This window comes from Anser anser, assembly GCF_964211835.1.
Source record: "Anser anser genome assembly, chromosome: 1".
Lineage (NCBI taxonomy): Eukaryota > Metazoa > Chordata > Aves > Anseriformes > Anatidae > Anser > Anser anser.
The window spans coordinates 9256085-9273596 of NC_139720.1; the positions used below are offsets into that span (position 1 = coordinate 9256085).

At 36.7% G+C, this 17512-nt stretch overlaps 1 protein-coding gene across 4 annotated transcripts in view; it reads left to right on the plus strand.

Annotated features, from left to right (window-relative positions):
- The window catches only part of LOC310895630 (uncharacterized protein), a 145949-nt gene that overhangs the window by 63116 nt on the left and 65321 nt on the right, over positions 1 to 17512 (plus strand). For all 4 annotated transcript variants that reach the window (XR_014580808.1, XR_014580809.1, XM_083827135.1 and 1 more), the window contains exon 2: positions 17282 to 17396. Coding sequence is in view for 2 of the 4 variants with exons in the window: in XM_083827135.1 (XP_083683261.1) it covers positions 17282 to 17396 (115 nt within the window). In the remaining 2 variants the exon portion in view is untranslated. The remainder of the gene's footprint in view (positions 1 to 17281; positions 17397 to 17512) is intronic.

Consider the following 17512-nt stretch of genomic DNA (forward strand, 5'->3'; position numbering starts at 1 on the left):
AATCTGTCTTTCTTCAGGTTAAAAGTCTTTCAGCCTCTGGTGAGTTCACTGCAAAGGAATGGTCTCTGCAGATCTATCTCAAGGCACTAGCCAACTCTGAGTACTGTCAAAATGTTAGAGTCTTATTGTCAGAGCTCTGACTTGGCTTTTCTGCAAGAATAACTGTAGGTTGTATAGACATGTATATATGTTTTTACAATATTTATATCTGTAATATGTGTAGATATAAAAATGTGCAAATTAACACATAAGCCTTAGGTAAACTCCCTTGGTTAAAGATAGCTTGACTGTAAAAGCAGAAAATTCAGTGCAGACCAATTTACTCTGCTTTTTATATGGTAGACCTGGCTTACCTACCTAGCTATGACATGAAAACAACCTTAAACCTTATGCTTTTTTTTTTTTTTTCACATACACAAATGCTATGCTTCTATTAGAAACATTGTTTTTCTCCATGCTGTTTTCACCCTAAAGCAATATATAGATAGATATACACACTTTTTTTTTTTTGTATGGCTATGCAAGATTGCACCCTGTGGACCTCTACTCATACTCAGTAACTCTGTGTAGCTGTGCACAGAATTTGCAATACGGTTAAGCTCCATGATCCCAGTTCCATAATAGTGCTCTGTATTCACAATGTCATAGCAGCATGGGGTAGTAGTAGTGGGTGACTGTTACATGAATGATCTATTTATCTGGTTTGAATTTTGTTTTAACTATTTGTTCACAGCAAATCAAGCATTCATAACCAACCTCACTCAACATGCTTGTGCGGAAAGCCAGATTCCACCATGTTTACTGAGTACCACCTGACAGACCGCTTAACGCTTTGCAAATGCTAGTACTAGTTGCCTAGAAAGAGACTGCCCAGAGAGGTTTTAAGGTTTGTAGACTTTAACCCTCTAACGATACTAAGCAGAAACTAAGAATAGGTTTCTAAGCATCTAAAATAATATGATTTCTCATCTAATTACCTAATTTCCACTTATACCAACAAAAGAAAGTTGGCATATCCAAACATCGATGCAACAGGTGTCTGAAAGAGCTTTCTTTGTCATTGAAGAAAGGTAAATAGCTGAGACTTAAATATCAAACCTCAAATAGCTAAAATTTGAAGAGGTAAAACCAAGATACATGTCCATGGGACTGATGCATTCACTAAAGAGCTGCAAGTTGGTGGCACGAAGAGGGCAATAACAGCTATAAGAGGACTCCGTATATGTTGTATGTATAAGGTCAATATATCTTCCCTGTTCAGTACTGTTGCTTTTGGTCCATGAGTGCATGTAACATATCAAAATGCTGTACAGATAAAATGATTCAAACTTTCTGAGGGAATATGACTGCGATCACTTCTGTGCCCCTTTCTTTAAATCAGCATCTGTGACCCAGTTGCATAAGTAGTTTTTCTGGCCAGGATTGAAGACTTCTTCCTACTACCCCATTGTCATTTTTTATGGAGCAGAGCCATTTAAGATGTGCTGTGTTTCTTTTTTCAAGAGTTAGGCCCAAAGCCTTTGACAAGTTTTGCATTTGCAATTGATTTGCTCCCTCCTGGGCTTGAGAATAACAAGCAATGGATAATATCGCAGGATCAGACATTTCATGATGAAATAATAAGGGTTGGATGAACTGACAGCTTTTCTCAATGTTCTAAAATGCTCATTAAGTTAGACATTGTTTTGATTTTTGAGTGAAAAACTCATTTGCAAGCACTATAGTCAGAAGAAAAAAGAATTGTGTGAGAGGGATAAGTATAGTCAGACTGTAGCATTATTACCCTGGAGCAGACGAAGGAACCTACCATCTCTCCCAGACAATACACAAAAGTGTTTTTTTTTTTTTTTAATGATAAAAGAAGCTCTTTTCTCTTAGACTCCAGCTGTTTTGTTGGACTCATGCTCTAGCAAATATCAGTTAAACTTTGTTCTCTCTTTCTGAAACAAAACTAAAGTTATTTTCAGTCTCAGTATTTCATAGTCTTTTGCAATGAAACAAACAAAAAACTGTAATGTCCCATGCATCAGTTGTGAAATGAAGACCCCATGGCACTTTTAGGAAGAATAGGTGAGTTAGTTCCAGTGCGGTTTTAACAATTATGTACTCTCTGGTTTGAACTGTCTTAACATTCATCTATAAAAATACTTTTCTTCACTGTCTTTAAAGTGCTGTGCTATGCTTCTGCTTGCTATTGAACTACTGCTGCCAATGCCAGACCAGCAGGAAATAAATGAGCAAAACTTTCTGAACAGAGCAGGCTGCTCAAAATAAATAAATAAATAAATAAAATAAAATAAAATAAATCAGAACTTTTCAATTCTTTTTAGTTTATTCCCAAATTGCTTGTATAATATGTTTATAATGAAAGTATAAGGACTTTAGTATGAAGACCATCTGCTAGTTATGCATTAGAACTATTAACTAACTCTGGTTATGCATTAAAACTTTTTTTTTTTAGCATTTTTACCTCATTATCTACATTAGTTCTTTACAAAGGTAGGAGTTTTAAGAAATGACAGATCAGAACTGTTTCTGTAGTTCAGAAGTCTGTTCTCTCTTTTGGAGGGAAAAAAATCAGTCTGTTTCTAACAAAAGCCAAATTGAATATCTCTTATCTTAATCTAAATTAATTAGGTATCAGATACGGGTCAAAGTTCTGGGAGATGTACTCCAGCCTTCTGGTAGTGCCATTGTAATAGATCTATGGATCAGAACTATGAATAGGAATGGAGTCATTTGGAAATAATAATAATAATAATAGTAAAAATAATAATAATAAAAGTTATTCCTTGCCAAAAGATAAAAACAAGCAGAAATTAGATTGTTGTTTAATTGAAAGTACAGAGGTATAACTCAAGGTAAACCCAGGATATTTCATTCAGTACTATATAGAATGCTTAATTTTCCTCCTTGTTAAATTGATTTTAAAACATAACGAAATTAAGTTTATTTTTCACTGTGTATCTCTCAGTTTCCTTGGATCAATAGCAAAAATGTATTATATAAATAATAAATGCATGATAGGTTAATCTGGTTACAAAGTAAACTGAGTGGAAGGAGTAGTTGGGTTAAACCCTTTCAGGAAATAATGTGGCCTGCATCATAGATGAAGTGGTAAACTCTACTGGAAGACACACACTGCAAATGTCCTTCTGCATTCCTTTTAAGGACACAGACTCCAGAGAATTTGTTATTACATCATTACAAGTCATATTTTATGTTTTAAATATTTATAATATTATTTTATTGAAGCTTAATCTTCAGTTAGGACACAATGACTTTTTTATATGCATCCATTTTCACAGCATTGCGTACACAGACTAGGCCTTCAGGGCAAGTTTTATTGTGCCAATGTAACATATGTTCCCAATAGGTAAGTGACACATGAAAGAAAATAATGTGATTTAATGTTTCAATTTTATTGCTTGCAATTTAACATATGGCAGTGAAGAAGATACAATCAATAAAGCTACATGAATGTGAAAGCATACAATAAAAGATACCTCAGAAGGAAGGTCTGATTTAAAGATTTATTGAATCTAACTAGTCAAATAATTCAACATAAAAATTGTATTTATGGTCTTGGTCTCATACTTTATTGGCAAGTTCCTAGTGAATGGTTAATCATTTTGTAAACTTCTTCCAAAAATCTTGTGCAAATTTTGCTCTTCACCCGTTTCTTCACCCATTTCCATTGCACTTCTATAAAGAAATCATAACCAAAATATTACTTTTTTTTTTTTTTTAATCTTCTGTATTTCACACACAGTATCCAGTAATATATCTTAAAACTTGTATCAGTTTTGGTCAAATACTGCCCCAAAAGCTGCAAAGCATGAAAAAAAAAAAAAAAAAAGAGATCCAAAAACAGAACTTTAAAAAGTTGGTTTTGGGTTTGTTTTTTTTTTTTTCAAACTAAGTGAACATTTTCTGAAAGTCCTTAATACTTTGGGGAAAGCAAACTTTCATTTGATTTGGCAAAAATGTCCCATTTTACTGAAAAAGTACCATGAAAATCTGGAATTTTCCATTTCATTTGCTAAAAAAAAATAAGAATAAGAATAAGAATAAGAATAAGAAAAATAAAAATAAAAATAAAAATAAAAATAAAAATAAAAATAAAAATAAAAATAAAAATAAAAATAAAAATAAAAATAAAAATAAAAATAAAAATAAAAATAAAAATAAAAATAAAATCCTATTATTTTCCAAAATTAATGCTGTGGAGAGGTATTGCCATTTTAATGAAAAATATATATTTTCTATGAAACGACAGCTGTAAAAGAATTATGATGTCTTTAGTGCAAGGTCCCTAACAATTTACTAAGTAGTTCTGGAGCCAAAAACTTGTTGGGATTTGAAATACAATATTCAGAAACAAAATTTCAATTCCAAGCAGATGAAAGTCTTATTTTGTAACTACTTACATGCAGTCAGTGTAACGAAGAACTAAAACTGGTGACCCAACGGATAAAAAAAATGTGAATTCTCAGGAAATTATTCAATCTCTGAAGTTCATGAAGTTTTATTCATTAGGACAAAAGAAAGAGAAATCTTGAATTGGTCTTCTTTAACTTACACAGAGCTTAGCTGTTGACTCTGAAAGGAGTAAGTTCTTTTCAGAAGCAGCTGAATGGCCACTATTTACTGCATATTAAGAGAAAAAAAAAAAAACACTATTACAGGAGTTGCATCTTCTTTAATATTCTATGTGACTAATTTGGTTACAGTGTTTGCTTTTATAGAATATATCCTAGTTGTCACGAGTAATTGTTAGGATAGGATAATTTGTAAGACAACATAAAACTTCACTGCAATTTGTTTTCACTTCTGTAATCAGCTTTTCCTTCAGGGAAGGAGACAGATTTTCAGATCCATTTTCTCTTTTATTTGTGTTATTAATCTTATTTTAGAATGTTTATATGAATGTTTGGTACCTACAGTGACCTTCATAGTCATGGAGGACACACCCAGGTAGTTCAATAAGCATAAGTTCAATAGAGATCCCTGAAGAAGCAGAGTTATACAAGAGAGTAGCGTTGTGCCAGTCACATTTACCAGGTTGAAGACAGCCTCAGGAATTGCCTCCCTGTCTAATATTGGGTTTTCCTCCATGAATCTTCCTCATTAGCATGTTCCTATCAGCTAGAAACTACCAAATTTCAACCTCACAGTAATGTAGACATTAGGCCAAAGAATACTTAAATCACTGCAGGGTCTTGACATATGTGGAACTTATATATGAAATAAGCGTTGAACAAGCATATATTATTTCAGTTTCTTCATGCATTGTGGAACCTGATTCTCATGAATATACTATTCCAGTTTCCTCATGCACTGTAGTATCTGAATCCATGAACGTATTCCATTATGATCCCTGATTGCCTGTAAATGCCTCTTCAGTGATTATGCTGAACACATGGTACCTATTTGCTTTGTTGTCACATTTTATGGATTGTGAAGCTCCTTAGGATATGGCTTGTAATAAAAGTTCTATTTAAGAGATGATTGTAATTTTATATGCATATATATAGAGAAAAAGAGAAAAGACACTTGTTAGATGTCATCTGCATTCATGTGTGCATTTCCTGTCATTATGACATGAAGGATTATCCAAAACATTTGTAAAACCTGTGGGAGAATGGTAAAACTGTCATGAATTTCCATGAGGTTCCTGTTGCAACATAGCACTTTCTGTCTTCTGGGCTGAGGTGACACAATGACTGTCAGGTTCATTCATCCTCTTCTGTCTTCTATCCTGCTTCGTTTACCTTTGCCTCAGTGGTGGGATACAGAATATGAAATAAGTTTGGCACCAAGAAAGAGGTGTCATATACACCTCCTATAAACTGATGCAGCTGGAGTACTAGACCCATAAAACTGTAGTGTAGGGGTGCCATATGGAAAAAAGATTCCATAATCTGTGAAGCATTTGATCCCCATTTAACTTGTCAATATATATCTTCTAAGCTTACCACTGAAGATGGAAATCCTTTGTAACATAGTACTCATACACTTCAGATGACCACAGAAGACTAGAGCAAAACTAATCAGATAAAAATAATTTATACTTCCCCAAGCAAGTGTCCAGTAGGTTTCTGTATAAATTCTATGTGACTTGTTTTCCATCATGACATACCTACATACATTCTCTAGGTAGCAAAATTCTCCAGCTACTGGCTAAAAATAAGTCCACGGTACTGTGGTAACTGCCTAACATTGCATAGAATGTTGCCTTTTGGAACTTAAAAAGCCACCAGCAAAAACTTCCTTACAGTGGTTCAGCCTTCCTTACAGCCTTCCTTAAAGTGATATAATTAAAGCAAAGACATCTGCTTATTTGTCATCAGAAAAGAACCTTCTCTGTCTCTCTTAGCATAATTAAATTGGAAGTCTTTCAGTACGTTATTGTGCTTACCCCTACGTGTCTTCAAACATTGCTTCCCAAAAAATTATGAGTTTGACTAAAAAACTGACCTGCCTTCACGTGCTAGCAACCTGAAAGACCAAATTTAAAGAATGAGTTATTTCATTACAAACATCTGTACATGACGGGCCTTATAAGTTATATGAAGGAAACTGCTGAAAACTGAAGCCCTCAACAATTAAGTCACCAGCCCCAAAATGCTGACTGCCTGATAGCTGCTGAGAGTGCCCAGGCTGTCCAACCAAAAACCACCTCAGCTATTCACCCCATGTGACCAAAGCCACAACTATGGGAAACAGCTTTACAGAAATTCTTTTCAATACCCTCCCTTTTCCACAGCCCTTGCCAGCCTTCTGCACAGTAGGATCCCTGGAAACGAGCTCCAAACCCTCTCCTTCCTGACACATCCATGATGAACAGCTGCAACTCCTTAGGCACTGAATGCAGCTGCCTTGAGCTGTGCCATTGAAATAATCCAAAAAGACAGCAAAAATGGAAATACATTATTGAGTGTATGGTTAGTGGTCTTCATGCATCAGCTAGATGGGTGGCTTCCAATTCATGTTGCTGAGGCTGCTGGAAATCATGCAAGAAACACAAGTCTGGTTCTTTTTTTCAGTGTTTTAGTTAGTTCTGGAGTTATTTCTGGGTAAGGAGAAAGTGAAGAAGACCAAACACGATTCTGATGTTCCCTTCTCTTCCTTCTTGGCTAAATTCTTAATTTATATTATTACTAAGCTTTTACTGCCTTCAGGGGCACTCAGTCCACATCCAAGAGACCAGTTTTGTGGTCATGAATATAATGGTTCACTGCTGTTTGACGATATCTGAAGAAGTGCAGATACAGAGAGTAGAAAAAGCTCATTAGCATGGATTTCTATTCAGGCTAATTAGTAGGCAGCTGAGAAGCAGGTTGTATTTAGCTGAGAAGACCACTTTATGAACATGATCCTGCACCTGAGGTAGCTTAAAGAGGACACTGCATTGTGTTGTTGATATATCCTAAATCAGGTTATGTTATGATTTGATTTACTGGTTAAGAAATACTTGAATTTAGTTATCATAATTTCCCTGCACTTAGCTAAGTGCTTAACAGCATATCTGGGCAGGCTTAAGCCTGTATGATGTTTTATGAAACTCCAAGTTGGCTGGGTGCTTCCTGTGAGGCCTACAGCAATTCCTACCACCAACATTGCAAGGAAATAAAAGACAACTGTGTGGAAAAAAAAAAAAAAAAAAAAAAAGATAAAAGTTATTTGTAAAAAACAGTGCCCCACAGTGTTCTATTCATGGCACAAAATGATCCATCTGGGAAACCTTTGCATGATTATTGCTTGAAAACATTCTTCTTATCTGATCAAGTGTTTCTTAGGAATTTCTTCATAGACTGGGGTCATGAGACTGTTTCAGAAAGACATGATGCTGCCTGGTGCTGAGAACTGCATTCCCTGTCCAGAAAAATGTTTGGCTCTAAGCAAGTTGGCAGCTCCTTTATTAACATATGTGAATGGTATCATGATTTCAGAAGTTAAGCAAGGGCTTAAACAATTTTGTTTTGTGTTGCTTTCCTATTTCTATGAAGCCGGCAGAAGTTTTCAGCGTATTTTCTACAGCTTATTTTACACTTTCCTCTGTTCCTGGCAAGAGCTTGTGACTCTTGTAGTTCCAATTTCCTCTTGAAATTCATGAAGTATAAAATATCACACTGTATATAGTTAATTTGCTTTTCACTTGCTAAAATGCCTACTCCTAAGAAAACCTTATAAGTTATTCTCTAGCAGGCTTAAGTGGGAATAGGCCACCAGCCTCCCAGCTTAAAACTGGCAGTGAAAAGAAGAAAAAAAAAAAAAAAAGAAAAAAAGAATCTAGTGTCATTTTTTTGAGAATGTAGGTACTTCCACAGTGTACCTACACTTTTCTTCCTAAGAAATCGGCACTGGGAAATAAGAAGGCAACAGATATATATATATATATATATCTTTATATGTATAAATATATATAAAATATATATATATTTTTTTTTTTCATTTAGAAAGTTTTCATGAGGGAAATAGAAGGAGACTATATGTGACGTATTGGTATATACTGCAATTTTTTTGTTAAATCTGGGCAAATGTAGAGTTCACATTGGAAAATTAATAAATTTTAATTTCAGTTATCTAGGGAAAGTACTCTTTCTTTGTTCTGTCTCCACTATGCTATTAGCTTTTCATCTACACCAAATGATAGTAGTTACCAAACAATGCAGTAAATTAAAATAGACCCTTCATCTCCCCTCATCTCTAGAACAAATTATTACAGAACTAAGTTTGGGCAACCAGGCTTTCTTCAGGATCGGTATGGCAGAATCAAAAACCTATGAAGTTCATTGATGTGCACTGACTTTTTACAAATAGACATGCACAGTGAATATGAAAACTACATTTAAATTTATCAGGGTACTGTGAACCTGTGTTTCAGCCTGGTAGTGAACACTGGATTCAGGCACAGGCTCATATACTTCATTAAGAAACCTGTAATTCTGCTTGTTAAGCTGAAAGCAAGTAAAAAATGTATTTGCTACATCTGGGTTGCAAGATGAAAGCATATGATTCATGATTAACTATGCATCTGTCTTCGATAGGAGACAACAAGCAATAACTTGTTCTCACCGTATATAGCACCTTCCAGATGAGAAATGCACAGTGGTCTGCAAATTCAGGGCATTTTCGTAACACTTCAAAGAGTTATTTCTTTCTTGAGAGATATTATTATCTCTATTTTACAGCTGAAAAAAATGGAGGAATGACTAGCTACAGTCAATCTTTTCAGCCATTAGTTCCATAAATAATTCCTGCTTGTGTGTCTTAAAGTTTTATTCTGGCACCTGTCAGAGTAATATCCAAGCTCCTCCTATATTAACTCAAGATGTTGGATGTATTTCAGCTTGACATCTATAATTAGTGCCTAAATAAGTAGAATTCAAGTCATCTGCGGTTGTTCATCATTAAGCAATCAGGACACAGTTTAAAGCACTTACATTTACATTTAGAAATCTTCTGATAGAAATGTAAGTGAAAGAGGGAAGTTCTGGGAGTGGCTTAGAATGTCTGAGCCTGCAACCGTCAAGTACAAGGTCATTCTTTCTTTTGAAAGAAAGGATGCAACAGTATGTAGAATTATACAGGAAAATGAATGGAGTATTAGGAATGTTTGCAAGTGATTTCAAAAAAAAATTAAAATTTGTTATCCAGTATCTATTTTGTTCTCCATTTTGGTAGGGAACATGGTGAATGAAAAAGCAAAATCAATTTTGACATTACACTGAACACTAAAATTCTATTTATCAATTCTTCTTGCTACTTGCTACTGATTAAAGGAACTAACAATATATTGCACTTTGAAATGGAACACTTGACTACTGGAACCATACAGTGGAATCCAAGGTGCTCATACAGATAATAATCCCTAACAGCTACCTAACATTTTTTTATCTTGCAATAGTTATCAAAGAAAAAGTAAATTTTTGAGGTTCCAAGGGGTAGTTTGGTAACGTAAATTGCTCCAAGCCAATTCTGTAAATATATTATTAGTGAAATCCCATGAATACTTTCACAAAGACGTGTGTGTTGGTGATGTAGATAAAAATACCTCTTGTTCTACTAATTAAAATCAGTAGCTAAGCCTTGCTAATCCACCTGAATTATCATATCAGCGTGTTGCTACTAGTTTCCTGTTTTGTTCGTTTGCTTTGCTTTGTTGTTTTTGTTTGGTGGTAGGTTTTGTTTGTTTGTTTTGGAAGATGTGATACATGGCAAACGCTTTTTAATACATTTCATGGAACCATAGAAATGCTAATTAGAAAGAAATCCTGGATGTGTCTAGTCCAGCTTCCTGCTCAAAGTGGGACTGTTGCCAACACTAACCTTATGGCGAGGGGTTTTTTTTGCCCCTGAAAGTTTAATCTGAGACTCTTAAACTGCAATTTCTGTTGCTTGCCCCTTTCTTTGCTGTTTACTACTACCAAGAAGTGTCTGGCTCTTCTGTCAGTGTAACTTCCATTCATCTCCTGACCAAGAAGTGTCTCGCTCTTCTGTCAGTGTAACTTCCATTCATCTCCTGTTGTTTCTGTTGTTGAGCCTACTGCTGGGGCTGTAAAACTGTTGAGTCTTTCTTTTACTGAATGTAGTACTATCACAGCATTTAAAAGAAAATATCCCTTTCCCACCAATTAAGTTATAAACATGATTGAATATAATTTTGAATGAACATGAAGTACATACACATAAAATTCTTTTAGATTTGTGTAATATATATCTTTCTGACAATATTGAAAGTACATTTAATTTTAACCTGAAGTAGTCATTTTCTTCTTGCTTATGGTGATGTCAGAATTGTAAGTTTTCATTCATATCCTTCTTTCATATATATATTAGAATTGAAAACTATATACGCATGTAAATATGCACACATAAACATGTATATGCTCATTCCATATGCAGTGCAGACGTACCACAGTTCAAAATATTTTAGTCAGGAAGCAACTGAAGAATGGGATCTGTATATTTTTTTCCTCTGACAAGGTTGCTTCTCTGGCCTGTGCAAACTTTTGGCTTCGAAGTCACCCATGGAAACATTTAAGTATTTGTGACTACAGTGGGAATCATTTTCCTCTGGGCAAACAGATTTTTTAACTAGAGATGGACATCAGCCATGCAGATCAGATCCAAAGAAGGATTTGAGGAGACTGAAACTTCCACTTAGTGCATGTTGGATCCAGAATTTTAATTTAACCCATTACAAAGATAGGAACTGTATATGAAATACATGTACTGATCCATCTGGATGTTATTTGCATCTGTGATTTAGTTAAGGGTCTCATTTACATTTTATATTTGAATTCAAGAAACTCTTTAAAACACTCAGCTAAGTACCATTGGGATGGAGAAATCATTCCACAAGAATAGTCTAAAAAGTTACTGAAGCAAAATTGTAAAATGAATTAAGATTGTTCATGGCATTACAGAGAAAAGTTTTTTGAAAATGAGAAAAAAAATATCAGAACAAAAGCTAGTTACGAAATACGATGCAGAGCATACTTTCTAGGTATGGCAAAAAAAATTGAAATCTTTAGGTCCTAAAACACACATTTATTTCTTGAAATAAGACTAAGCTTTTCTTACAAGTTCCTCCCCTTTTCCCCCCAGCTTTGTTTTTTGTTTGTTGGTTTGTTTTTGTTTTGTACATGAATGCAAAACATCTAATTTTTTGTTTATTCATGGGGACAGTAAAGATCTTTGTTGTTGTTGCACAAAACCAGATATCATTGGAAGTTATAAAAATATTCTTTTCTGGAGTCCAGAGGCTACTTTATTAAATGCTGATGCAGGGAAAAATATATAAGGAGAATCATTTTAACATATATAAGGATTTATTCCACTATAGAGGAGGAGGATGATAATATACCTACCCTCTCAACAGCAGAGTTTACTTTTCTTCAGCATCATAAAGAAGATTAATAATTTTATTCCCATTTTACAGAGGGAGTATTTAACTCCAAGAAAAACAAGTCCTAATTACATTACAGAAATTGTCTATAGTCTTGAGATTAAATATAACCATATCATATATGCCATGAGATAAAATATATTGTTAGCATTGTTCTTTAATCTTGCTTATTCTTAGACACTGTCAGTAAAAAGACAGTAAAAGCCACATTTGCAATATTATTTACTGCTGCAATAAAAGGTAGTAGTTAATTCCTGGGAAAAAAAATAGTTTTAAAGGATAATAGTATAAATCTAGGAGTGGCCTCAAGTATATGACAATCATGTGACATAACATGACAGTACCTAATAATACTGTAATTGCTCTAAGACAAAAGAACAACTTGTGGTTTGCAGTGGCAGGCTTATGTCTTGCAAAGCTCCTTGGAGTGACTCATGAAATCCTATAGAAAACCCAGACTAAATGTTTAATTTAAAACCCAGAAGTTGTTTTTTTTTATATATATATTTTTTATTTTGTTAAATATAAAATGTCTGTGTATATCTACTATGCACATCCCATGCTCCGTCAGTCCAGTGGATGTTACTCATGCCAACAGCAGCACATTTTAGCATGTAGTGTGAGTTGTCCATTGATCTTCAGATTCTGAGATTAAAGATGCTGCCTACATAGATGGATATCCTTACTTACAGCTATTATATTAGATTTACACTATAAATTGTTGAGTATAATAATATGATTGCAAAAGTTTTTATAATCTCAACATTAACATTGGAACTGTTCCATAGGGTTATTTTTTGTGGGGACAGACAACTATTTAAAAGGAACTAAGATTATAATTTAAGCAGGATCATTCATAAATTACGACGATTACATGGTAGATACTGCACCAACTCAGACCAAAATGAGCAGGGTACCCTAGGGGTCAGTACCAGGTCCAGTCCTGTTTAACATCTTCATTAATGATCTGGATGATGGGGTAGAGTGCACCATCAATAAATTCACAGATGACATAAAGTAGGGGGTGTGACTCACTCACCAAAGGGCTGTGCTGCCATCCATACCTCAACAGGCTGTAGAGAGGGGCTGACAAAAATCTCATGAAGTTTAACGAGAAGTGCAGAGTCCTGCACCTGGGGTGGAACAACCCCAGGCACCAGTACATGCTGGGGCCACAAGCTCTTCAGAAAAGGACTTAGGAGTACTGGTGGGCACCAAGTTGAACGTGAGTCAGCAATGTGCCTTTGCCGCTAAGAAGGTTAACAGCATTCTTGATTGCATTAGGCAGAGTATTGTCAGCAAGTTAGTGGAGGTGATCTTTCACCTCTTCTCAGTGCTGATAAGGCCATACCTGAAGTGTCCAGTTCCGGGTCCTCCAGTACAGGAGACATGGACATACTGGAAAGAGTCCAACATAAGGCCACTAAGATGATCAGGGGACTGAAGCAACTCTCCTACGAAGACATGCTGAAAGAATTGGGACCATTCAGCCTGAAGAACAGGAGGCTTAGGGGGATCTTATCGATGTCTATAAATGCCTGAAGGGAAGGTGCCAAGAATATGCAGCCAGGTTCTTTTCAGTGTTGTCCAGTCACAGGACAAGAGGCTATGGGCTCAAACTGGTACACAGGAGGTTCAATCTAAACGTCTGTAAGCACTTCCTTACTATGGGGCTGACTAAGCACTGCAACAGTTTGACCAGAGATGTTGTGGAGGCTCCCTCACTGTAGATCTTCAGAAGCCATCTGGATCTGCGTGGTGGTTTTACCCAGCTGGACAGCTGAACTCCACCCACAACCACTCTCTCATTCCCCCTCCTAAAAGGGAAAGGGGGATAAAATATCATAAAAGGGCTCAAGGGTTGAGATACGGACAGGGAGATCACTCAACAATTATCATGATGGGCAAAACAGACTCAGTGTAGGGAAATTAGAGAAATTTATTGCCTATTACTAACAAGCTAGAGAAGTGAGAAACAATAAAAACAAACTGAAAACGTCTTCCCCCCATCCACCCTCTTCCACCTCCTCCCCCTGAGTGGCACAGGGGAATGGGGGTATGGGGGCTGTGGTCTGTTTACAGCACTTTGTCTCTGCAGCTCCTTTTCGGTCACTCCCTGCCCCTGCTCCATGTGGGGTCCCTCCCACGGGATGCCGTCCTTCCCAAACTGAGCCTGCGGGGGCTGCCCACAGGCAGCAGCCCTTCAAGAACTGCTCCAACATGGTTCCATACCATGGGAGCAAACTGCTCCAGCACGGGTCCCTCATGGGCAGCAGCTCCCCCCAGGTCCCCTGCTCCTGCGTGGGCTCCTCTCCATAGGCTGCAGTTCTGGCCTGGGGCCTGCTCCTGCGGGGGCTCTCCATGGGCCGCAGCCTCCTCCAGGCCACATCCACCTGCTCCACTGGGGACTCCTCCACAGGCTGCAGCGTGGAGATCTGCTCCGTGTGGGACCCATGGGCTGCAGGGGGACAGCCTGCTCCACCAGGGGCCTCTCCACAGGCCGCAGGGGGAACGCTGATCTATGCCTGGGGTACCTCCTGCCCTCCTTCTGCACTCACCTTGGTGGCTGCAGGGCTGGTTCTCACTCCTCACTCTTCCAGCTGATGTTGTGCAGCAGTGTTTTTTCCCTTTCTTAAATATGCTGTCACAGAGGCGCAAATAATGTCATTCACTGGCTTTGCTCTGGACAGGGACAGGTCCCTTTGGAGCTGGCTGAAACTGGCCCTTATCTAGCATGGGGCAGCTTCTGGATTCTTCTCACAGAAGCCACCCCAGCAGCCCCCAATACCAAAACCTTGCCACGTAAACCCACTACAACGTGGCACTGGGCAACCTGCTCTGGATGTCCCTGCAGAGCAGGGGGTTAGACCAGATGACCTCCAGAGGTCCCTTCCAACCTCAACCAGTTTATGATTCTGTGATTCTTTGAAAAAGACAGTTTCTTCTCCAAACATATAGAAATCTAAATACAAGAAATAATATAGAGATGGGAGGATTCAAGGGAACAATTAATAAATACTAATTAGCACTATGACCAATAGTTCAGAAAATACTGTTTGCATATATAACAGCATTTTTTTGTGAGTTCTGGGCTCTGAAGTTACTTGCTGTCTGAAAACATCAGTAAATAATATTTATTAGCAGGAGCCATGCCTGCTAATTACCATACTTTATCTTATCTGTGATATATCTGAGATATATAGAAATATAATATTTAATCAATACATACCTCAGCACAAAGTGAGAAATTAATTTCTCTCTCTCTTTTTTTTTTTTTTTTTGTGTGTGTCTTCTATACTGGCTTTATCCTAGTGTTCACTTAAAATTTCAAATACTGGCGTGGGTATTTTCAAGAGAGGGCAGTGACGTTTATAAAACTGGGAAAAAAAAAAAAAAAAAAAAAAAAAACTACTTCAAAATCCTTGAAATAGATAGAGGGAGCACCTGTAAATAAAAAATAAATATTTAATCTGGGTGTCTATAAGAGTAAGATCATGCCATGAAAATAAATTAAATGGAACATGGAAAAATAGATATTGATTTAAATATTGATAAAAATACAGATAGGCATATATTGTTATAAAGTCTGGTCAGGGATAATTTCAAGAATGGCTTGACTTTTAAAAATTAATTTTGTTGTTTTGCCAAGATCAATAAGTCCTTGAGTATGTATGACTCTTATTTAATAATAACAGTAAAAAAAAAACTACGGCATCTAACTTTTATAAGTACTTACAGTCCAACTTTGTGACCTTTCCTTCACTTCCAATGCATTTATCTTCTAAGGTGATTTCTGGCTTTTGTCTCGTAACTCATTTTATACCAATTTTAATTTTTGTCATGCCTAAATGTACTGGTGCATAATAGATGGATTTCCTCTTGCATAACTTAGAAGTGATTCAGTTCTATAGGTTTGTCTTTGCGTACTAGCTATATAGCAGAGCAAGGAGATTATCTAAATGTTTATGACATTCACTCCAGTAAGCTTTTATGTAGTGAACAGAGTTAGGAAATACAGGGGAAAACTGCAGACAAAAGCAATGGCCAAACACTTTATTTCCCTGTTACATACTACATCCAATGGGTTAAATTCATGAAAGATCACTGTGTGCAGAAAGGATGTTGCATCATTACCTGATTGAATTCCCACCAGAAATAATGTCGATATGAAGAGGAATGTAGGGAAGAATAAGTTAGAAAAGCCAGAGATGAAGTCATCCCCTCCTTCAGACATTTCATGGAGACAGTGAAGAAAGAAGAGCAGTTGTTGCAGGAGCCTTCTGATAATAAGAGACAGGTACCTCTAGAAGGGGGTTGAGGTGGACTGAGTAAGTGTCTGTGTCTGTTCACTGGATACAGAAATTTCTTTGGAAGACAAGAGCATCTATATTAGGCTAAGTTGAAGGTTCAATGCTTTGTGACATGCATCACAAAGCACATGTTTCATATGGGTCTATTGCATGAGGAGTAGGAAATACTGGTCTGGCCTGGGAATAGAAGTAATTCTTCCGTATAGTATCAGCACATTATCAAGAAATAAATAAAAGATGTTCATTATTTCAGGATATTTTTACAAATAAATTAAATTATTTAATATGGCATGTTGCATCCTGCAAAATGTTCTTGCTTAGAACTGGTAGGACAGGGTCTCAGGGAAGATTTGTTTTAGTACGTCAGAAAGTCTGAGGGCTCAAAGGCTTGAAGTGAAGGTCTGTAATATTTTTTGAAGGAACTTCTGTGTTGGACAGTGTGTTCCTCTCCATCAAGTGGTTACTACATATTCTGAGGGGTCTGCAACTGAGTGAGAGAAGGACACGTTCTCAGCTTGTGTAGCTGGCACAGCTATGCTGCAGTGACACCGATCCAGAGTGACCTTGGAGAAACTGAACACAAACATAAATTTTAGGAGTGTCTGAGTGGGAGTAGGGTGTTTCACTGCACTCACCCTCTATATTTTAAGTGATAGAGCTGAAAACACTCAAAAAAAAAGAAAAAAAAAGAACCACAATATTCAAATACTTCAGTAAAGATTTAGATTTCCTGGGGTTTATTTCCAGCTGTTAGACCAACAAACTCCTACTGGCCTGTGAGCTAAAGCAATAAAAACAGCACTTACACAACAGGCAGACGTTAGGTACTGATGCTTATTTCTTCCATTATACTTCAAATGCAATCATTCACAATAGTCTTATCTCGATATTTTACAGGTAGTTGCGCCCACATACAGCTGCTGTTATGGCTCTTGACTGACAGCTTGCTTCAGAGTTTAATGTTCTTCTAAGGCCCCATACCTCAAAGGACCACAAGTAAACTGAGATCTTTTCACGGGGCTCCTTGAAATCTGAATATGACCTTCATTTCCAGGTTGCTGATGAGGATTTCTTCACCTTCCTGTGCCACATAGGGTGCATCCACCCTCTGACTACACTCACTTCCAGTCCACAGGTGGCTGTCAAGACTGAGCTGTGTATATTACAGGGTAAGGTGCATAGAGATGCTCTTCCTTCTTTTTTTTTTTTTTTCTTTTCTTTTTCCATGGGGAGAGAAAGAAATTACCTAGGTGTGTAGTTCTCAGCCTTTGCAGAGAGGGAAGGA